At 40.8% G+C, this 24,851-nt stretch overlaps 1 protein-coding gene across 2 annotated transcripts in view; it reads left to right on the forward strand.

The window, feature by feature from the left end:
* CPA6 (carboxypeptidase A6) overlaps positions 1-24,851 on the forward strand; it is a 275,220-nt gene that overhangs the window by 106,101 nt on the left and 144,268 nt on the right. For both annotated transcript variants that reach the window (XM_081503243.1, XM_081503245.1), the window contains exon 2: positions 8,608-8,683. In XM_081503243.1, coding sequence (XP_081359369.1) covers positions 8,608-8,683 — 76 coding nt within the window. The remainder of the gene's footprint in view (positions 1-8,607; positions 8,684-24,851) is intronic.

Raw genomic sequence — 24,851 nt, forward strand, 5'->3', positions numbered from 1 at the left:
ATTCTATGTGACTCTCTGGACTGTAGCCCACCAGGCTTCTCTGTCCATGGGTATTCTCCAAGCAAGAATACTGGAGTGGGTTGCCATGCCCTGCTCCAGGGATGTTCCCGACCCAGGAATCAAACCCGAGTCTCATATATCTCCTGCATTGGAAAATGGGTACTTTACCACTAGTGCCACCTGTTTACAGTTCAGTTTGGTTCAGTTGCTCAGTCGTGTCCGACTTTTTGTGACCCCAAGGACTGTAACACACCAGGTCTCCCTGTTCATCACCAACCCCCAGAACCTAGTCAAACTCACGTCCATCGAGTCGGTGATGCCATCCAACCATCTCATCCTTTGTTGCCCCCTTCTGCTCCTGCCTTCAATCTTTCCCAGCATCAGGGTCTTTTCTAATGAGTCAGTTCTTTGCATCAGGTGGCCAACATATTGTAGTTTCAGCATCAGTCCTTCCAATGAATATTCAGGACTGATTTCCTTTAGGATGGACTGGTTGGATCTCCTTGCCATCCAAGGGACTCTCAAGAGTCTTCTCCAACACCGCAGTTCAAAAGCATCAATTCTTCAGTGCTCAGCTTTCTTTATAGTCCAACTCTCACATCCATACATGACTACTGGAAAAACAATAGCTTTGACTAGACGGGCCTTTGTTGGTAAAGTCAAGTCCCTGCTTTTTAATATCCTGTCTAGGTTGGTCATAGGTTTTATTCCAAGGAGCAGGTATCTTTTAATTTCATGGCTGCAGCCACCATCTGCAGTGATTTTGGAGCCCCAAAAAATAAAGTCTGACACTGTTTCTGTTGTTTCCCCATATATTTGCCATGAAGTGATGGGACCAGATGCCATGATCTTAGTTTTCTGAATGTTGAGTTTTAAGCCAACTTTTTCACTCTCCTCTTTCCCTTTCATCAACAAGTTCTTTAGTTCTTCTTTGCTTTCTGCCATAAGGGTTGTGTGCATATCTGAGGGTATTGATATTTCTCCTGGCAATCTTGATTCCAGCTTGTACTTCATCAGTCCAGCATTTCTCATGATATACTCTGCATATAAGTTAAATAAGCAGGGTGACAATGTACAGCCTTGACGTACTCCTTTTCTGATTTGGAACCAGTCTGTTGTTCCATGTCCAGTTCTAACTGTTGCTTCCTTACCTGCATACAGATTTCTCAAGAGGCAGGTCAGGTGGTCTGGTATGCTCATCTCTTTAAGAATTTTCCACAGTTTGTGGTGATCCACACAGTCAAAGGCTTTGGCATAGTCAATAAAGCAGAAGTAGATGTTTTTCTGGAACTCTTGCCTTCTCGATGATCCAACAGATGTTGGCAATTTGATCTCTGGTTCCTCTGCCTTTTCTAAATCCAGCCTGAACGTCTGGAAGTTCATGGTTCATGTACTGTTGAAGCCTAGCTTGGAGAATTTTAAGCATTATTTTGCTAGCATGTGAGATGAGTGTTTACTGTTAAAATAACATTAAATTTAATTATTCTATTGGTTTTCCTTATCTCACTCTTAAATATAGCCAAAATAAGTAAAATCACTGTTATTGTGCAGCATGCTTTTGGTTACAAGCAGATGACTCAAACTGGCCTACAGAATAAAGAAAAATGCTACACTATAAATTTTACACTATATAACAGAAAGTCTAGAGGCAGGACAAGCTTGAAAGCTGGTTGATTCTGTAAGATCATTAAAGACCTTGGTTCTTTCTGTCTCTCCATCCAATGGTCCAAAGAATCTGCTTCACCCCAAAGTTCACTCTCTTCTTATTTATGCTGCCATGGCAAGCAGGGTTACACATTGTTTATATTCAACAACAGAGTGGATCTTATTTTTCCTCGAACCTTGGAATATTAATCCTTCCCTTAAACCTGATTGAGTCCATTTATAGCGCGTGGCCATCTCCAGACCTCCTGACTAACAAAAGTTGCCAAGGATATCCAAGCTCTAATTGGCTGGTAAACTCATTCCTGATATGGGGATGGGATGTTTAGTTTATCTGAGCAAGTCAGTTCTGTTAGGATTTAAGGAGGAGAAATAGATTTAGGAGGGGCAGTCAAAAGTATCCACTACACTCTTCTTATCTAATACCTTGTGAAGGGCAACATTAGAAACCCTTTTCTACATCTGGTAAGTTGTCGTTATTAAAAAAATGAACGTTGGTAGCTTGTACCAATAAAGAGGCCATTACTACAAGACTGTCTATGAAATTTTCTATCTTTATTTTATATAAATCATGGTTGTAGAAAATAATGAGACTATCCATATGTATGTTTCAGATGCCAAAGAGCTACATGAGAAGAGAGGAAATAGTCCCGAACAGAGAAACTGATCAATGATTAGATTCAAATTCATGTGAAAATGTTAAGAAATAAAAACACTACCAATAGCCAAAGAAAGTTAAAAATATCCACAACTAAATCATGGGTTGCTTCTGATATTTACAGTGAAACACACTTGGAAAAGCAACTGATTTCAGCCCTTTAAGTTTTAAAGGGTGAGAAAAATATTTTTCTGTAGAGGTAATAATAGTATCTACTATGCACTGAAAGGCTGTGATAAGTTAGGTGTTTCTCGGACAGAAACACCTGGTGTTTCTCACCAGGACTATGAGTATAAACCCATCATGGTAGGAACTATTGTATCCGTAGCACCCACCACTGTGCCTGGCATATAACATAACTTTAAAAAGTGTGGTCAAATGAAATTTCACAACCACAGTTGTAAAAGTCAAATTGCCCGGTTGTTGTTGTTTGTTTAGTCGCTAAGTCATGTCTGACTCATTTTATGGACTCTAGCCCACCAGGCTCCTCTGTCCATGGGATTCTCCAGGCAAGAATACTGGAGTTGGTTGCCATTTCCTTTTCCAGGGGATCTTCCTAACCCAGGGAATAAAACCTGCATCTCCTGCATTGTCAGGCAGATTCTTTACCACTGAGCCACCTGGGAAGTCCCAAGTTGACATAAACAGATGTTCTTCCATAGTTGTGGTGTGACCAAGGCATAGCAATGACTATAGCAGGCACTGAACTCAAACAATATAGTCTTTGTTATTTTGCTTTTTGACAAAAGTCAGAGAAAGACAAGTGCTATATATTTTCACTTATGTGCCTGTGTGCCTAGTCGCCCAGTCATGTCTGACTCTTTGCGACCCCATGGATTGAAGCCCACCAGGCTCCTCTGTCCATGGGGATTCTCCTGGCAAGAACACTGAAATGGGTTGCCATCCCCTCTCCCCAGGGGATCTTCCTGACCCAGGGATCAAACCTAGGTCTCCTGCATTGCAACTTGCAGGAGACTTATTATATGTGTGACTTAAAACAACAAGACCAATGAACAAATAAAACAGAAATAGACTCATAGATACAGAGAACAGCTAGTGGTTACAACTGAGAGGTGGGGCAGAGGGGAGAAATAAGTGAAGGGGTTTAAAAGAAACTACTAGTTATAAATGGGTCATAGAGATATACAACACAGGGAACATAGTCAATATTCTGTAACTTTGGTGTGTCATCTATATAAAAAATTGAATTGCTATGTTGTGCACCTGAAAATAATATAATGTTGCAAGTCAACCATACTTCAAAAAATATTAAATGTATATATAATTAAACTTAATTTTAAAATATAATGAAAAGGCAACTGGGAGTTCATCCCCCACTCCTACAACAAGGACCCTGAGACCCAGACTGATGGTACAAGTTTGAGATGGCACTCTCTTGCTGAATTCTCTTCTCTAAGATTATATTCTCACTGCTGCTGCTGCTAAGTCACTTCAGTCGTGTCCAACTCTGTGCAACCCCACAGAAGGCAGCCCACCAGGCTCTGCCATCCCTGGGATTCTCCAGGCAAGAATACTGGAGTGGGTTGCCATTTCCTTCTCCAGTTCATGAAAGGGAAAAGTGAAAGTGAAGTTGCTCAGTTGTGTCCGACTCTTAGCGACCCCATGGACTGTAGCCCACCAGGCTCCTCCATCCATGGGATTCTCCAGGCAAGAGTACTGGAGTGGAGTGCCATTGCCTTCTCCATTTTTAAAATTTTTAATTAAAATATAGTTGATTTACAATATTATATTAGTTTCAGGTGTACAGTGAAGTGATTTAGTTATGCACATACATGCATTTTTTATATTCTCTTCCATTAAAGGTTACTGCAAGACATTGAGTGAAAGTGAAAGTCAGTGTTGTCTGACTCTTTGCGACCCCATGGACTATACAGTCCATGGAATTCTCCAGGCCATAATACTGGAGTGGGTAGCCTTTCCCTTCTCCAAGGGATCTTCCCAAACCAGGGATCAAACCCAGGTCTCCCGCATTGCAAGTGGATTCTTTAGCAGCCAAGTCACTAGGGAAGCCCAAGACATTAAGTAGCTTGTGCTTTATGGTAGGTCCTTGTTGGTTATCTATTTTACATATTATAGTGTGTAGATGTTAATCCCAAACTTTTAATTTATCCCACCCTTTTCCCCATTGGTAATCATAAATCTGTTCTCTGTGCCTGTGAGTCTATTTCTGTTTTGTAAATTAGTTTATCTGTATCCTTTTTTTGGATTCTGCATATAAGCAGTATATTTGTCTTTCTGTCTGGCTTCACTTAGTATCTCATTAAGCATTCAGTAATAGTTTCTTTTAAATTAATTTTTAATCGAAAGATAATTGCTTTACAATGTTGTATGGGTTTCTGTCATACATCAACATGAATCAGCCATAGTTATACATATGTCCCCTCCCTCTTGAACCTCCCTCCCACCTCCCAACCCATCCCACCCCTCTAGGTTATAATAGTTTTTAAATCAATTAAATTTATTTACTCTTATTCATGTGGTTGCTATGGTGCATAAGGGCTTCCTAGGTGGTGCTAGTGGTAAAGAACCTGTCTGCCAATGCAGGAGACATAAGAGACGCAGGTTCAATCCCTGGGGTCAGGAAGATCCCTTGGAGTAGGGCATAGCAACATATTCCAGTATTCTTGCCTGGAGAATCCCATGGACTGAGGAACCTGGCAGGCTACAGTCCACAGGGTTGTGAAGAGTTAGACACAGCTGAAGCAACTTAGCATGCATGTATGGTGCATAAAAATTAGTCATTAAATTTACAACCAGACTTGATGCTAACATTACAACAAAACCTCATTTGTCCTGTAAGACAAAGGGGAAAAACATCGGTATAGCATTAGTGAATGCGTATTAATAAATACTGGGAGATTATTTACCTGTTGTCTATACTACATCCTTAAACTGTAATTAAAAACATCTGTGCAATCTTTCTGGCAACTTTATATAGGCTGAGTTAGAAATCTCTGATTTACAAATGCCCATACATATGAGCAGCTTGTTGCCCACTCATGCCTCTAATCTTAACCCGCATTCAGACCTTTGATTCTCTCATTTTAATCCCAAAGGGCTTTAAAATGATGTTGCCACCTAGCGGTTGAAAAAAATGATATATTATAAAGGATTGGGAAAATCTGAAGAAGGGAAGGGCAGCCTACCCCAGTACTCTTGCCTGGAGAATCCCATGGATAGAGGAGCCTGGCAGCTACAGTCCATGGGGTCACAAAGTCAGACACGACTGAGAGACTAACACTTCGCTTTATGAAGGAAGCCTCAGTTCATCTTCTCTGATAGTTGTGCACAGCTAGTTTTCCTAAATTTCAGTAGCTACTTGACTTCCTGAAACTTTCCTGTTTGTGCTCCTGAATATTTGTTTTGCTGGTTTTGTTTAGTTGCTAAGTCATGTCTGAGTCTTTGCAACCCCATGGACTGCAGCACACACAGGCTCTCCTGCCCTTCACTATCTCCCGGAGTTTGCTCAAACTCATGTCCATTGAGTTGGTGATGCTATCTAACCATCTCATCCTCTGCCACTCCCTTCTTTTTTTGCCTTCGGTCTTCCCAGCATCAGGGTCTTTTCCAATGAGAAGCTCTTTGCATCAGATGGCCAGAGTATTGGAACTTCAGCTTCAGCATCCGTCCTTCCAATGAATATTCAGGGTTGATTTCCTTTAGGATTGACTGGTTTGATCTCCTTGCAGTCCAAGAATTATTGTTTACCACTTCAAAAAAGACTAGCTAATGGATCTAGGGAGAATAAACTTTCTGTTGGTAAAACAAATGGGGCACTTGGGAGGAAATGGTCTTACATGCTGAATAAAGAGCTCTTGGGTTTTGGTTACTGGCTAGTTACCAATACAATTTATGAGCTTACAAAAAAGTATGACATTTCGTGGGCTTTCCAAAATAGCTTTCCTTATTCTTTGTTCTTTGATAAGTAATCAAATGGTAATAAACACATCTTTCAAGTCACACCTGAAAATTTCTACAAGCTGAGATGAAGTGGACTTCTTGCGATAAAAATGACAAAACTGGGTTTGAACAATCACTTTCAGGGTTAATAATCCCAGGAGTGGTCCCCTTTTATCCTGTACTCACAGAGGAGGAACCAGTTGCCAGGTTGAATTATCCATCATCTTAAAAAAAAAAAAAAACACTTCCCATGGCTGTAAAACAGCTACAGATTTCTTCCTTTGCACTCTTGAGGAGCTGACAGGGCCCCAGATGGAGGTGTTTTTCAGCAAGCTGTCAAGACAATCCATCCCTCAAAAAACAACCATATCATCCATTGGAGTTGTTCTTTGCTGAGAATTATATTGGGTCAGGTGGGAGAGGCCAGGATATGATGAATCCAGAAAACACAAAGGTCAGAGAAATGTGTAATAGAAATGAAAAAAAAAAAGAATAAAAGAAGAGGTGTAATTGCATGTAAATTCCAAAGGTCATATTTGAAGGTTTTTTTTTTTACAGTGACTTGATTTTTTTTTTCCTTTCCTTCTACTTTTTTATTCTTTCCAGGAAAATGGACTTTATGACACAGGTAGCAAGAGGTTGTTTTGTGTGTTGTTTTTGAGGAATACAAAAGCCAAAGCTACAAGGCCATATTGAGTAGAAGTGTGTACAACATACTAAATTATCATTCAGCAAGCCAGGGTTCTTTTAACTCATAGGCCTAAGGAAGGTATAACAGGATCATTCGAAAGCATAAAGCAAAAGTTATGGGAAATGGACACACAGCCCTAAAGAATGACTGTCCAACAAATCCAAAGTCTTCCTTGGGCTCTGATGTCCTCCATATTAATCTTAACCTGGTCTTTGAGACTGCAATTCATCTAAGTGGTAAAACCATGGAAAAGCTCATAAATTCCATTCTTATTCTGGTATATCTTTGATGCTAGAGAGAGAAGCTGTGGCTGAACTGCCAGAATTTTTGTTTTGTGCTTTATATATGTGGTATTGATAACATTCTATTTTGTCTGCAGTTATTGTAAAATGCCATTGAAGATGATGGAAAATACTCGTTCCTCTTATACTTCATTTTTCCTTACATTTCCTCTGGAAGTCAATTATTCTCAATGATCTCCTTTATACCAATCTTCTAATAAATATTTAGTAAGTTTCTACTCCATGAAAAACTCATTGAACAGTTGTGGGGTTTTTTACTATGATAAATTAATTTTTTTATTGAAGTGTAGTTGATTTACAGTGTGTTAGTTTCAGGTGTACAGCACAGTCATTCAGTTATACATATATAGTTGTGGTTACTATATACTAGAGTTGTGCTTCTCAAGCTCATCATGACAAAATTAGAAAGTGATAATACATGTCTGGCACACCTGGGGGAAAAGTACCGCTGCAGAGAACTCTCTGGTGGAAAGTATGACACCTCTAGTCTTCTTCGGCAATTCAGAATCTGTGTAGACTGTTCAGATGTAATTTTAACTGTGGAAAAATTTTAATGACTGTAAAAATTGATTTTAAGTTTTTATCACTTTCAAAATGTTGCATAACAAACCATAATGGAAAATAATATGAAAAAGAAAAAATATATATATATAACTATATATATATATAACTGAATGACAGCTGTATACCAGAAACCAACACAACATTGTAAATCAACTATACTTCAAGAAAAATAAATTTAAAAAATAAAAATTAAATAACAAAAATTTTATAGCCATCGGTATTTAATGGCACACCCACAAACAATGGGGGCAGGGGGTTCCTTCCAGTTTGGTCTCACATACCAGTTGGTAAGCTGTGTACTCAAGAAATAAGATGTCCCTTAGAGATGGGCTTATCTTTATGTTCTCAATGTGGGAAGAATCCAAACCAGAAATGTTCCACTGTGTATGGATGTCATGGGTCCTTTTATCAAAAGTCACGTTTCTTTTCAGCATAAAGTTAAAATTTTTAAGTAGGCTTTTTTGCTTTTTTTTTCTATTGTCGGGAATTTTCCTTCTCAGTATCTGCTCTGAGATGATATGGAAGTTCTTGTCCTGTTGCCACTGTTACTGTTTTTTTGAACTTTCTCTGCTTGAGTGTGAATTTGTAATCTTCAAAAACTGATGGAAAAAAAATGAATAGTTTTAAGACAGAGGGAAAAAAAGGTCAAAACTATCAGAGAGTACCAAGAATGCAATAAAATTCCTACTGGCCAGTCTAAAATTTTGCTGTTTTTTCTAAATGCAAAGGCAGTTTTTTTTTTTAATATAGAAATGGCTGTATCTTTATTTTTGAAAGGTATACCTCACCATTTTTTCCCTTTTTTATAGTGATAAGGTGATAAGACTTATTCCCAGTACAGAAGAGGAAGCGTTTGTACTGAAGAAAATATGCCACCAGCTGAAGGTAAGCAAGTGTCCACTCACTTGTCATTATGCTCATAATGTGTTTACAAGTCTTTGCTGACCGAGGTTGAATCACTGGACTTCAATAGCCATGGTAAAAAAAAAATGCTAAGAAATAACCTGGAGGTGCCTTGAACGTATAGTTAAGGTTACTCCAAATTTTATATATCTGACCAGTTTTCTATTTCCTAGTCTCTTTTCCATCTCCCTTAGTAGAATGTAGCTTCATGAGGGAGCTTGTCTATTTTTGTTTGTTGCTCCGTTCTCAATGAGTGTCTTGAACATCAGAAGCTCAGTAAGGTTTTCGTAACAAACGAGTGAATTTAGTTAGTAATTTTCCAGAGCTTCACTTCTCCTCCTTGAAATCTTCCTGCTGATCACCTAGACACTTTCCTTCTAGTTAAAACTTCAAGCAGACATGAGCAGAGGAAAGTAAGCTAGAAATTCAAGTTAATTAATTTTGCTATGTTTCAGTGAGTCTGATAAGAGAATTCTGTTGGCAAAGGTTGAATGACTTTGATTATTCAATCTTTGATGAATTCTATGGACTTTAGAGTTAGAGGATTTCTCATCTCTCTATTACTATATATAATTGAGTGTTAACTTTAGCTAAAAGGTTATGATGAGAAATGAGGTTGATGGTCTCTTTTCTGTGCCTACCAAGCACAGAAGCATCCCATAAAGTTTGTGGTGCTCTAGCTTCATTTTAATGGAAAGCAAAGCAGATTGAGCAGAGGGGCTCATTAACCTCAGTGTGGGATAGACAAACAAGTGTCCTAGGACTGGCATACAGTTCTACCTGGAGGTGGTGTTAGGGGGATGACAGAGGAAGGATAAATTCAGTAGCTTCTGGAGATGTGTATAATTATCAGATTTTTGGTCTTTTATTTTTGGTTTGATGTTTCTCTTTGACATCTTCCCTTCAGATACTGACTTTATTTGCAAAGGAAGTTTATTTGAACTTTTATTGATTGCTTTCTTCCTCCTCATCTGTGGTTCCTACACAGGCAGTGTCAATTCAAGTTGGGGTCTCATGACAGAGGCTCATGAATGAGGATGCAGGAGTTTATTCCAAACTCTTGCGATTTTCTCAAATACCAGTGAGGCTGAGCTCACCAGGCATTTCCTAAATCTCATCTCCCCTTCAAAGGAATCTCTGATTCTGGGTACTGACATTGAGCTACCTCTGGTCACATATGATCATCAACCCCATTATAGATTTTTTAGCAGCAATACCTGAACACTCTCTGAACAGTACCCCAGGGACTCAAAAGTTGCAGCGAAACAAAGCAAGGTTCAAGTAGAAGCTTCTGTCTCCGTTGACATTGTGTGGTAGACATATCACTGGAAAAGTAAAAGAGCCCCCTTTACAACTTAGTGTGCAGTATTTCAGGGAACAAATATTCTGAGCGAAATATTGGGGAAAAAATTGTTCATCAAAGGACTTTTTCCCCATTTTGTGAATATGTTTACCTGGTAGGCCTTATAGAGTTATGAAAATGAAATTGCATAGTTCTATATGTGATAATCACTTACCATTATCAAAAGCAATAACATTATATCAGTGGAAACTGTGGGAATTCCTTATAAACTCATCAGTCATAGTAGATGAAACAAAAAGATGCTAAGCGTAGACAAGATGGTAGACCCTGATAACAGCACATTTACGTTGTGACTTTTGGTACTTGAGAAAAACACAAAAGTGTATACAGAAAAAATGTGTACAGAAAAATACGTTCCTGTATATCGTTTGCATTTGGTCCTTAAGGAAAGGGAATAAACCTGGGAAGGAAATGATTTGGATGTGAAGGAGCTTAGAAGACAACTGAGAGAAGGGGAAGGGACTGGTGAGGAAAGAGGGGAGCAGGGTGAAGAGGAGGGAGTTGGATTTAATATTTCAAGTGTTGATGACACTCTGAGTCTATGTCACAGACAATTACATCCAGCCCCTCCCAGTCACCAAGTGACAGTCACAGTGCTAAGTGGTTTCCAGAATTTCCTCATTTCAACAACACAATGAATTGGGTATTATTACTGCTGTGTTATGACCAACCTAGACAGCATATTAAAAAGCAGAGACATTACTTTGCCAGCAAAGATCTGTCTAGCCAAAGCTATAGTTTTCCCAGTTGTCATGTGTGGATGTGAGAGTTGGACCATAAAGAAGGCTGAGCACTGAAGAATTGATGCTTTTGAACTGTGGTGTTGGAGAAGACTCTTGAGAGTCCCTTGAACTGCAAGGAGATCAAACCAGTCCATCCTATAGGAAATCAATCCTGAATATTCATTGGAAGAACTTATGATGAAGCTGAAGCTCCAATACTTTGGCCACCTGATGGGAAGAACTAACTCACTGGAAAAGACCCTGATGCTGGGAAAGATTGAAGGCAGGAGGAGAAGGGGACGACAGAGGATGAGATGGTTGGATGGCATCACTGACTCAATGGACATGAGTTTGAGCAAGCTCCAGGAGTTGGTGATGGACAAGGAAGCCTGGCGTGCTGCAGACCATGGGGTCGCAAAGAGTCGGAATGACTGAGCAACTGAACTGAACAGAGAGAGAAACTGGGAGAGACAGATAGACGTTGAAGAACTTGCCCAGGTCACAGTGCAGAATTGAAATACACATCTAGGCAGTGCCCAACCTTCTAGAACACAGGTCAGCCCACCTCTTGCCTCTAGTCTGTGTTCTCTGATCTTATTCACAATGGAGAGGATTAAAGCTGAGTTTGCAGGGCAGTGGAGCCTGGTCTCAGAATGTGATCAATATCATGCTCTTACCTACTTTATTCCTTGAGTCAGGGGGCCACCAACACCACCTCCAGTTTCAGTGATTGCTGGAGGACTCTTATGGCTCAGCCTATAAATTGTTTTATTGGGCTGAGTTTGAGGCCCAGAGCTTAAAGAAATTTCTATCCAAAAGCATCATGTTAACTTGATGTCATTTTTAAATTCATGTGATTTCATCCCGTGATCCTCTTGCACTGCTGAAAATGGCAATTCTGGCCAGGCAGAGAAAGCAGCCTGCAGAGAAGAAAGAATGTGACAGTCTGCCATCCGATGCCCCGTGGAGCTGGCGGGACAGAATTGGGGCCATTGTTAACAGCTCTTCAGCACACCCTGTGCACTGCCTCCACGGAGAGAGAGGAGGGTTTGCCAGAGGCTTTCAGTTGCCTTCTTTCCCTGCAGCATAGTATGGCAGGCAGAATCCTAAGGTGGCTCCACAATTTCTACCCCATGGTGTACACATCCTGCATAATCCCTCCTCTGAGTGTGTGTGTGGAGGGGGGCTGTTAATATGATAAGATAGTCATTCTCTTGATATATAATGTATTATGTAGCAGCAGGGAGATTACCAAGGTGGGCCTGACCTAATCAGGCAAGGCTCTTAAAAGCAGAGCGTTTTCTCCAGCTGTTCACAGATGAAGAAGTCAGAGAAGTCCTCCCACTGGCCTAGAATCAAGCTGCTGTGGTGTGAACCGCACACGGGAGCCATGTGATAAGGAGAGTGGCCACTAGGACATAAGAGCCATCCCCAATGAAGACAGCAAGGAGATGGAGATGTCAGTCCTACAACCATTAAGAATTTTGCCAAGCATACAAGCTTGGAAAACAATCCTGAGGTCCAGATGAAATTCCAGCCCAGCTTGTACCTTGATCTTTGCTTGGTGAAATCTTGAAGAAAAAATCCAGCCAGCTGCATCTGGACTTCCAACCTGTAGAATTGTAAGGTGATAAATGGGGATTGTTTTAAACTGAGCTTGTGGTCATTTGTTCTGCAGCAATAGAAACAAATAAGCACAGCAAGATAACATTTCTACATCTTGGGCTCTGATGGCTCTTGGTTTAACAGCATATATAAATGCTTTAGGACTTCCAAGATGGCACTAGTGGTACAGAACCCACCTGCGAATGCAGGAGATGTTAAGAGATGCAAGCTCAATCCCTGAGTCAGGAAGATCCCCTGGAGAAGGGCATGGCAACCCACTCCAGTATCCTTGCCTGAGAGATCCCATGGACAGAGGAGCCTGGTGAACTATGGTTCATAGGGTTGCACAGAGTCAGACGCGACTGAAGTGACTTAGTACATGCACACATGCTCTAAGTTACTTTTTCTGTTTTCACTGGCTGTAACCAAGCATTCATGGAAAAATGAAAAACAATTGGAATATGTGCTTAGGCTAAATTCACAATGCCTTATTTGAAACCTGAACAAATGCAAAGTGTGTGTGCAATGCTGAATGGAATCTGAGAAGGTACTGTCAGAGCATAGCTAATTAGACAGAGAACTGCTGTTACAAAGCTGGTTACTTTCCTAATTAAATTTTATGGTTTCGCTGAAGAATTAAAACAAGAAAGTTAAACAGAAAACCATGCCTCCAGAGAACTGGATTGAGAAAGCACTAACCAATTAAATTGTTAATTAAGAGCATAACCATGATTTAAATAAAATTATGATGGAAAGGGGACAGTTTGCAGGTGAGTAAAATTAAAGTCTGAACACCATGTTCTGTCTATACTTCTTCACAAATTCATTGTGCTCTGAAGAAACAAAAATGGCTTTATGTAAGATCATAGACAAAATTTCTCTAAGAGAATTGACTCAGCCTTGGTGAAAGAAAAACTAATGATGTTTGTTTCTAATTTTCTCTTCAAAGATCTGTAGGATAAAAAACTGCCCTGTGTCCAAAAGTTTATCATTTTTTCAAACTAAAACATATCGTCAAAAATATTAGTTTCCTTGGTATCTTTGAGTGACACATCTAGAGTCAAATTTCCATGGGGAAAAAGCTGCACTTCATATGAGGCAGGCTTTATCCTTTCTCTTTGCTTAGTTGTGAACTTGGCTGCTGCCCTGCCCAGGTGTGACCTCCCTCCTCAACATCATGCTCTAGTTGACCGCTCTCTTCTTTTAATCCTCCTTGGTACCCGCCCAAGTCATGCAGCTGGACCCACAGGAGTCCAGAACACCTGTGGTCCCTAGGAGCTCACAAGTTCAAACATCCAACTGGACAGTTTAATAGGTTAGGAAACTTGTAAGGAAGAAGATGAATGATAGAATTCTTGCTGCAGGAGTTACTTGTTCTGAGTTTCATTAGAAACTGATTGTGCCTTTGCTGCTGCTGCTGCTGCTAAGTCGCTTCAGTCGTGGTCCGACTCTGTGCGACCCCATAGACGGCAGCCCACCAGGCTCCGCCATCACTGGGATTCTCCAGGCAAGAATACTGGAGTGGGTTGCCATTTCCTTCTCCAGTGCATGAAAGGGAAAAGTGAAAGGGAAGTCGCTCAGTCGTGTCTGACTCTTAGCGACCCCATGGACTGTAGCCTACCAGGCTCCTCCATCCATGGGATTTTCCAGGCAAGAGTACTGGAGTGGGGTGCCATTGCCTTCTCCGGATTGTGCCATTAGAGGATCTCTTAAGCATTGCTATGAGAGACATAATTCTAAGATGAGCTTTAAGATTTTTAGCCCTGGTATATACACACCTTCTCCCAGCTATTCCATCAAACACTAATCTAGGCACTGCTTTTAAAGGATTTTGCAAATGTAAGTAGGGTACCAAGTCAGTTGATCTTAAAGTAGGGAGATTGCTCAGGTGGGCCTGACCTAATCAGGTGAACACCTTAAAAACAGAATGCTTTCCCCCACATGATTGCAAAAAGAGGAAATCAGAAAGACAGACTCCTGCTGGCCTGGAGGAAATCAAACATCTAGGCTGAGAGCTGCCACGTAGCAAGAAACTGCAGGAGGTCTCTAGTTTTTGACAGTTGACTAAAAGGAAAACAGGGACCTCAGTCCTACAACGACAATAAAGGAAATCTTACCATCAGCCAGTGAGAATGTAAGAGGATCCTGAGCCCCAGATGAGACTGCATTTTAAGCTGGCACCTTAATTGCAGCCCTGTGACACCCTAAGCAGAAAACCAGCCACTTCTGACCTACAGAAATGGTAAAGTAAAAAACTGAGCCACTAAATTTATGGTAACTTAGCAATAAAAATCTAACAGAATAACTTCAAACAGCTAGTGACTCAGGAAGTTAGCTGATGATACACACAAGTGTTTTGAATGATATTGAAAGATAAATGTGAAGAAGAGACCAAAACTTTAATCTGTCAAAATGTTTGGGGCAGGAAATAGCATTTACATTTTTCTGTTAAAGGCTTTGTAAAGTAATGAAACAACTTTGCTTTTGCTTTCTCTGGCATGATTTTTGAAAGAGAGAAAGCTTCTTATAATCCAGGCAAGATGTCCAAATGCAGTTATGGATTACATTTCAGGAACACAAATTTCAGATGTGGTATGTAGTTTTTTCTCCCTTTGTGTGGCTATTGGTAATTAGTAAACTCAATAACAGAAACAGTAAGAGAAATAATACAATCTGTGGGAAAGACAGGAATACACAGGAAACATTCTTTCAAAAGTTAAAAAAAGTCCTACAGTATTCTTATTCTGATTACCCTGATCCTTCATTTAATTTACTCAAGTTGACAACATGACCTTGGACTAATGCCACTGTATTTTTTTTAATTTATTTTTAATTGGATGACATTTGCTTTACAATGTTGTGTTGGTTTCTATTATACAACAGTGTGAATCAGTTGTGTGTATGTGTGTGTATCCCCTCTCTCTTGAACCTCCTTCCTGCCCCACCCCCATCCCACCTCTCTAGGTTGTCACAGAGCACTGGGTTGAGCTCCCTGTGTTATGGAGTAACTTTCCATTAGTTATCTATATTACACATGGTAATGTATATGTTTCAAAGCTACTATCTCAATTCAATCCACCCTTTTCTTTCCCCACTGTGTCCACAAGTCTGTTCTCTATGTATGCATCCCTATTGCTGCCCTTCAAATAGGTTCATAAATACCATTTTTCTAGATTCCATATAAATGCATTAATATATGCTATTTGTTTTTCTTTCTGACTTACTTCACTGGGTATAACAGGCTCTAGGTTCATCCAACTCAGTTCAACTGACACAAATTCATTCCTTTTTATGGCTGAGTAATATTGCATTGTATATATGTACCATATCTTCTTTTCCATTCATCCACTGATGGATATCTAGGTAGTTTCCACATCCTAGCTATTTTAAATAGCACTGCAGTGAACATTGGAGCACATGTGTCTTTTTCAATTCTGGTTTCCTCAAGGTATAGGCCCAGTAGTGGGATTGCTGAGTCATATGATAGTTTTATTCCTAGTTTTTAAAGGACTCTCCATACTGTTCTCCACAGTGGTTGTATCGATTTACATTCCCACCAATAGTGCAAAAGGATTCTGTTTTCTCCACATCCTCTCCAGGGCTTATTCTTTGTTGATTTTTTGATAATGGCCATTCTGACTGGTGTGAGGTGATACCTCATTGTAGTTTTGATTTGCATTTTTCTAACAAAGAGTGATGTTGAGCATCTTTTCATGTGTTTATTGGCCATCTGTAAGTCTTCTTTGGAAAAATGTCTGTTTAGGTCTCTGTCTCTTTTTTGATTGGGTTGTTTTTCTGACATTGAACTGCATGAATGGCTTGTATATCTTGGAAATTAAACCTTTATCACTTGCTTCATATGAAATTATTTTCTCCCTTTCTGAAGATCATCTTTTCATCTTGTTTATAGTTTCCTTTGCTCTGTAAAAGCTTTTAAGTTTAATTAGGTTCCATTTGTTAATTTTTACTTCCCTTACTTTAAAAGGTGGAATATCACTGTATTTTAAGTTTACCATGTTTCTTTTCTGTTTGCAAGACTTCTCAGTTTTGATCTTCAAACAACCTGTTTTGAGACGAGTTTTTAAACTTTAAAAGTAGTTGCTCTTATTGGATGATAGTAATCATTATTCCTAAAGTGCTTGAAACTGGACAGTTTGAAAGGCCAGATCCAGCGCAGTCTCCCATAGAAAGTGATCTCAACTGGGCTCATTCATCGACCTGCCATCACTTTCATGGCTAGGGATTGGCTGTGGGCTGGAATGACAGGCCATCTGGACCATGTGTCTCTTATGTCTAGGTAGCTAGCCCAGGTGTCATGGGGATCTGAAAGCAAACTTACAAATCTTAAACCCAAGTTCAAAACTCAGGACTTCTTCCACATTCCACCAGCCAAAGGAAGTCAAACAGCCAACCCAGACTCAAGATACAACAGACTCCAGTTCTTGATTAGATGATTGCAAGGTGTGAACTGTGGGCTTCCCAGGTAGTGCTAGTGGTAAAGAACCTGTCTGCCAATGCAGGAGACATGTGAGACTCAGGTTTGATCCCTGGCTGGGGAAGATTCCCTGGAGAAAGGGAACGGCAACCCACTCTAGTATTCTTGGCTGGAGAATCCCATGGACAGAGGAGCCTGGTGGGTTATAGTTCATGGGATCACAAAGAGTTGGACATGACTAAAGTGACTTTGCATGCATGTATGCATGCAAGGTGTGAATACAGACATGAGAAAAATGCGTGGTCATCTTTATAAGCAACCTCAAACCCCACACATACATATCCTTTCCAGTCTGCACCAAATATGAACCACTACCTTGATTCTGGCCTTATGGTCTCCAGCCTGGTTTGCACTCATCTCCCAAACTGCCTTTCCATCACTCACATATGACTTCTATTTGTTCTCCATAGTGTCATCAAGGTGATCTTTCTGAAGTGAAAACTGACCATGTCATATCTCTACTCAAAGCTTTTAAAGTGTTCCCCATTGTCAAAACTAGAAAAGACCCTGATGCTGGGAAAGATTGAGGGCAGGAGGAGAACAGGGTGAGAGAGGATGAGATGGTTAGCACCAAATGGACATGAGTCTGAGCAAACTCTGAGAGTTGGTGATGGACAGGGAAGTCTGGCATGCTGCAGTTCATGGGGTCACAAAGAGTCAGACATGACTGAGCAACTGAACAACAACTCATTGTAAGTAGCTGTATTTCTAGTCCAGCCTGTATACCGAGTCTTCTTGGAAGCTGATATCTGGCCCCCACACCTGCAAGAAGTTCAGATTCAATTTTAATAAGCAAGGCTCAAATTCCAGATGAACCTTGGTTATTAGAGTGTTTTTAAAAGCTCCTGCACCTAAAATTTCCCTGGTGGCTCAGATGGTAAAGCGTCTGCCTACAATGCGGGAGACCCGGGTTTGATCCCCGGGTTGGAAAAATCCCCTGGAGAAGGAAATGGCAACTCACTCCAGTACTCTTGCCTGGAAAATCCCATGGACAGAGGAGCCTGGTAGGCTACAGTCCATGGGGCCACAAAGAGTCAGACACAACTGAACGATTTCACTTACTTACTTAAAAGCTCCTTAAGTGCTTTCACAGGTAGTAAGGGGAGTCAAGCACTGGCCGAGGGTATAAACTTCAACCTCTCTGGCGTGACACACAGATCCCTTGAAAACCCCACCCGGCCTGCCTCTTAAGCATTTCTCATCATCGATTATGTCCTTGGCTCAGAGCTCAGAACCCTTGTTGTACTGACCTGACTGTCGTTTCTCTCCAAGGGACCTTTTCTAAGCTATTCCTCTTGTCTGGAATGCTCTTCTCCTCTTTGCCCTACTCATAAACATCACTCACCTTTGAAGATTAAGCTAACACTTAGGGTTCTCCTTGAATTCTGACCCTCTACAGACAGTATATCCAGGCATCTATGTCACTTTGTACTTAACTAACATCTTCCCTCCCCCAGTCCATCCCCAATGGAATGAGCTGCTTACAGATCTGCAACTTAGTAGATCCCTGAATTTCAGTCAGTGCATTTGACTCCTGGGTTGGGAAGATCCCCAACCAGGAGAAGGAAATGGCAACCCACTCCAGTATTCTTACCTGGGGAATCCCATGGACAGAGGAGCCTGGCGGGCTACAGTCTGTGGGGTCACAGGAGTCGGGCACAACTGAGCATCTAAGCACACACACACAGGGTGGGATTGATGGGAGAGAAATGAGTGAGTCTTCAGCAAGTGCTAAAGAGGTGCATAGCCTGGCACTCACTCCTAGAAACGCAGCCCAGCCAAAACATACAAGAGACCATTACTCCTTCCGGACCCACCCTTCGGGCTTCACTTTTTTTTCCTGTGCTTTGTAAATCACCCTTTGTATTTATTCTTATAATTTCACCCAAAAAATAATAAGAATTGAAGGGCTTGATTTTTGTTTTGTCAAATGTAAATCTATTTCTGCTTTTAAAGGACATGAACATGGGATCAAGGATGTGGGAATAGATGAAGTTCCTTTTTAAGGGCAGAGATGAAGCTTCTTAGTGACTGAGAGGTTTCCGATCAAATGTATAGACTATACTTTGGTGCCATTTCCTAGACCCATGAACTTACAATAGCCTATTCATCAGCCACAGTTATAAAGACTTTGCTTGGTTTTAGAAGTTTCCTGTTTTCTACTATATTTTTTTCTCTAGTTACATAAATGTGGAGTGATTTCCCCTGCCTTACATGGTTTTAGAGATCATTTTCAGTGAGAAAGACAGAACCTCATTTTAAAGAAATGGGCACCAGCATATAAATGATTACCAGTGACTCAAAGGAGTAGACCATCACCATCCAAACACATGTATTAAATATTTAACCATGTGAGGTCTTATACATGTCAGTTGGGGAAAGCAGTTCGCATGGTGATGAATGAGAGTATAACCCGTGGAGACAGACTTCCTGGGTTCATATCCAGGCTCTTTCATGTTGTATGTGTGTGTGCTCAGTCGTGTCCGACTCTTTGTGACCTCATGGACTGTAGCCCACCCGGCTCCTCTGTCCATGAGATTTTCCAGGCAAGAAGACTGGAGTAGGTTGCCATTTCCTTCTCCAGGGGATCTTCCTGACCCAGGGATCGAACACATATCTCCTGCATCAGCATGCAGATTCTTTACCACTGAGCCATCTGGGAAGCCCTTTCATGTTGTATGTGTCAGCAAATTACCTGATTTATCTGTGCCCCTACTTCCTAATCTGTAATGTAGGAAAATTCAGAAAGAGTTGATTATTCCCACACTTGGGTTACCCTATAGCTGGCACATATATTAATATATCTGTATACTGCAGTTACTTTTGACATGCTGTGTCTCCCTCAGTAGACTGAGAAACTTCTGAGAACAGAGAGTACTTGCCATTCTTCTTTGGGTGTGATCAATGTCTGACGCTCCCTAGTACTTGGCTGTAGTAAACACTCAGCAAACCTTGCGGGAATAAGCAGATGTCATTCATTCATCTACTTGCCTATCATTATAATGCAAGCAACTCTAACTTGGATTCTAATCAAGAACATATGTATGACTGAATATATTTTAAACAGGATCCAAAAGATGATCATCATAGAATGATGGGTTAAAGAGAGTATCAAGAAATAGGCAAAGGTGTGAGGCAGAGGAAATTATCAGTCTCTTCAATTACAGAGGAAGTTTGATGAGGGAAGTAGGATTTCTCTAAAAGCTTGATGTAAGTTTCTTGAGAGAGTCATCTTTAAGTTCTGCCACATTCTGCTAGAGGCTCAGGTCACTTTAGAATTTTGTCTTTAGGCGTTGACTAACTCAATGACTACAATAATGGTAATAGCCAGAAATATTTCTATTTGAAAATCAGATTTCAGGTGTTCTCGGAGTCTATTTGTTCTGTTGAATCAAAAATGTCTGTATCTCTTTAAGGCGCTGACATCCTTGATGAGCTTCATGAACAAATCCATGCCTTTCTTGTAACCTAAAAACAGTTATTAGAGAGGCCTATGTGGCAGTTCTCTGTGCCCTAAAAAAAATTCAGAGCAGCTTCTGCATATTCATCAGCCACCACCACAAAGACTTGACTTGATTAAAGACATTTCCTGTTTTCTACCATTTTGTTTTCATAGCTGTGTAACTGTGGAGTGATTGAAATTCCCATGGTCCCACAGATACATCTCTTAGATCTTTTCCTGATAATTGCATTTGCTTTGAGGCTATCTGATCATGAGTGCTCTTCTGTTCTCTCACATTTTAGTCACATTTTGAAAGTGGACTGTGATCTAGGCTGAGACTCAGCCTCAGATTTTTGAGAAAGAAGAAAGGCGACGGTCCAGAGGGCACAATCGTGATCTCACAGGGAGAAGATATTGACCCAGTGCAGGGATCAGTGATCTTTAAGAAGTCACATGTCTTGTTTGTTCACTCCCTTAGAGAGAGAACGTTGGGATCACAGGCAAAAGGCATCTCTGTGTTGATGGACAAGTCTGAGCCTGGTGGTGATCTGATGAGGGAGCAAGCCCTGGGCTCTCAGGAAGGAGTAACTAGATGGGAGGATAAACAACAGAAGGTCAGGATGTGTTCTTCTCTCGTTCAATAGTCCCACCCTTCCTTGTCCTAAAACCTCAGTCACCACATCAGGAGCCTGGCTTAGAATAGACAGTCCATTAGTTTAGTCAACAAGATCAGCCAAGGTCCAGTCAGAAACCACACTAATAATTTGAACAGAAAAATTTTATGTAAAGTATTGTGTTGGCCAAAATGTTCATTCCATCAGATGTTATGGGAAAATCCAAAGGAGATTTTTGGCCAGCCCAATAGTATTAACTAGTAAAGGATGACTAACTACTAAAAGGCACAAGAGAGAAAATACAAGTGCAGAGACTACTGCACTTATAAGCTCTACCCCTGGTTTAGGAAAAGAAACCCAGGAAGGGTCTAAGAACTTGACAGTGTTTTTCACCACCCCCCACCCCAAGGCAGAGATTCAGTCCTCCTTGGAGTCAGTGGCTCACCAGTGGTTGGAGAAATTAGCCAGGATACCTGCAGGCCAGAGCTGGTCCAAAGGAAACTGTTGGCTGTGGGGCCCAAAAAACCTGACACAGTAAGTGCAACTAGGACTCACATGAGTCAAGTTGGGTGGTTCAGACAGTAAAGAATCTGCCTGCAATGCAAGAGAACTGGCTCCTTTCCTAGGGTTGGGAAGATCCCCTGGAGAAGGAAATAGCAACCCATTCCAGTATTCTTGCCTGAAAAACCCATGGACAGAGGAGCCTGGTGGGCTGCAGCCCATGGGGTCGTGGAGAGTCAGACACAACTGAGCAACATACACACACACACACGACTCACATATGCCACCAAAAGCAGTGACATGGGAGGGAAGAAAGCACATGGGAACCAGAAGAGGCTCCTTCCTCTGCTGTATCTCTGCAGCCCTCTCTTGACAAAGCCTACACTGACCAGCCATCAGAGGAGACATGTTTACAGGGCCCAGCTTGAGTATCACAAAGCAGGACAAAAAGAGGGTGGACTTGCAGTTAAAAGGCAGTATATTAATAACACAGCACCTTTGTTTTAGCCCCAGAAATATGGTAGTTAACAAGATAAATTAAGGTCCTTATTCTCACTAACCCTGTCATCTGAAGAGAAATAGAAGTAAAAAGGTCATGGCAGGGAGTAGCTATTAAAGCGTTAGTTACTCAGTTGTGTCTGACTCTTTGCAACCCCATGTACTGTAACCCGTCAGGCTCCGCTGTCCATGGGATTTTCCAGGCAAGAATACTGGAGTGGGTTGCCATTTCCTTCTCCAGGGGATCTTCCCAACCCAAGAATTGAACCCAGGTCTCCTGCACTGCGGGCAGATTCTTTATCATCTGAGCCACCAGGGAAGCCATATCAAAGGATGACTTCAAATCCCACCCACCAAAAAAGGAGAGAGAAGAGATTTAACAGTTCTTCACTTACTATGTGCCAAACACTCTAAGTATCAAATATTCATCATGTAATCTCTGCAATTTAGAGATTGGGATTATTATATTAGTTTTTAGATGGAAAAAAAAATGGAGTCATCCTGCATCCATTTCACAAAACACTTTAATTTAAAGGATTTCCTTTTGAACATGATTTCAGAAGGTTTCACCTGAGATCTTTATCAGGTTTGGGGGAAAAAAAAAAAACTTTTGCTGAGATTATTCGGGCAGCCAGCTGAGAGCAAGAAAGAACACTGAGATGTGGATGTGCTAAAAGGAGGAGTCCGGATGGAAGGAGCTGGGGGCCACAGACCAACCTGGCTCCTTTCACAATATTATCCAGAAGCGCTGTGGGCCCGGACAGTGAGCCATTCTCCTGCCGCCCCCAGCAATAAGCCTACTTCTTTATTTATTGATTAATAATGTGTTCAAACCATCTCAGCACATTTTATTTTAGTATATCTAAATAATTAACATCAAACATTAAAAAATTATTTTTCTACTATAACTATGTGAATAATGGAAAAGCAGCTAAGAGACTGGAGGAGAAATAGTGGCAGCAAATGAGGTCTTTCTATTTTAGCAAATGTAAAGTTAACTCTACATATCACAGATCTTATCACTTATCATATGTATTTCAAACATATCAGGCAAAACAATTTATAGACTGTGAAGGAAACACACACACTGATTTTGGCATAACTATCTCTGGGGGTCACCTGATCTCTTTTAAGAGTATCAGAGCCCTTATTGGTCAAGAGATCAATTGATCAGAGTTGATCAAGATAAATGATGCATACTAAAAGTTGACTTTCACAGGACTAAAGTATTACCTAGGATAATTAATTCCTTCGTAAATTATACAAATGACATCTATATCATACAATCATAAGTAGATTCAATCTCAGATAAGGAATGTAAGAAACATAGCCATAAAAGTTAACTCTCTGACCAATAATATCTAGCCTCATCCTTTTCATCAAACCTATGCTTATGATCTCCAGAAAATGTCCAGGAAGCTGGGGTTATAACCAGAATTCCAGATAACTGTAATTAAATAGTAGATGGTAAAGAATCTGCCTACCAAAGCAGGACACTCAAGAGATGCAGTTTCAATCCTGAGTCAGGAAGATCCCCTGGAGTGGGAAGTGGCAACCTACTCCAGTTTTCTTGCCTGGAAAGTTCCATGGACAGAGGAGCCTGGCAGGCTATAGTCCATGGTGTTGCAGAGAGTCAGACATGACTGAATGAGTGAGCGCTCAGAAACATAGAAGTTAAAGCTATCTTAAGGACAAATGCAGAGTAATGCCTATAAACGTTTAGACTATACGTCACACACAAGGGAAAAAAATCAAAGACCATAGTGAAATATGAGTTTATCACTAACAAGCAATGTCGAGTTAAGGGTCTGTAAGTTGGTGCGCCTATTAGAGTGCAAGGCTGACAGTCCTTCAGCTTCTAGTCTCCTTTCTTATGATAAGAGTCACTCTTCCCTGGTTGAGGAAACTCCTAGGGAGGAGAGTTATGACTGTTGACAGGAATGGGTTTTTTTAGAGAATGTATTGATATTTTCAGGCAGATAAGGAAAATAAAAAAGTTTCTACCTGCATTTGCTGTTTTCCAAGTGCTTACAGCTTAAAATAATCAAAATGCCAAAGCAGCACACTTGAAAGTGGCTTGCCCTGAACTCCTACAGTCATATTCTGGGATGGCATATTCTTTTTAAAATATTTATTCAGTTATTGGGCTGCACTGGGTCTTCTTTGTGGCATGTGGGATCTAGTTCCCTGACCAGGGATCAAACCCTGGTCCCTTGCATTGGGAGCGTGGAGTCTTAGCCACTGGACCACCCTGGGTGGTATATTCTGCCCTTTCAGCATCGTCACAGCTAATACTGAAGGTGGTACATCAGAGTGCTCTCTTAACAAAAACAAAAATGTATGCCATTAGCTTAGCAAATGGGCAGTAGATGGAAGAAACCTAGACATCACCATCTGGAAAGAGAAAGTCCAATGTTATATAATAACATTTAAACTATCGGCTAAACTTGGAAGCCTGTCCCCCAAAAGTACTTATTGATCCAGCTTCCCTGGTGGCTCAGACAGTAAAGAATCTGCCTCCAATGCAGGAGACCTGGGTTCGATCCCTGGGTCGGGGAGTGCCCCTGGAGAAGGGAATGGCAGCCCACTCCAATATTCTTGCCTGGGAAATCCCATGGACAGAGGAGCCTGGCAGCCTACAGTCCATGGGGTGCCAAAGAGTTGGACACAACTGAGTGACTTTTACATTGATCCTATAGCTCTAAGGAAAGTAGTTGCAAATATCCAGAATATTAGCATGTTCTTTTCTTTGTTTACAGAAAGGTATCACAAGAAGGAGCTGAGTTCAGGCAGGAACTGACCAGTTTACAAACAGAAATGAAAAGGAATTGGGGGAATAAAAAGGCAAGAAAATCAAACTGCTTCTAGATTCTAAACAAAGGAAAATAAAACTGAAAGAGCTTTTCAGAA

Source organism: Giraffa tippelskirchi, chromosome 6 (assembly GCF_054371585.1).
Source record: "Giraffa tippelskirchi isolate mGirTip1 chromosome 6, T2T-mGirTip1v1.2.pri, whole genome shotgun sequence".
NCBI lineage: Eukaryota > Metazoa > Chordata > Mammalia > Artiodactyla > Giraffidae > Giraffa > Giraffa tippelskirchi.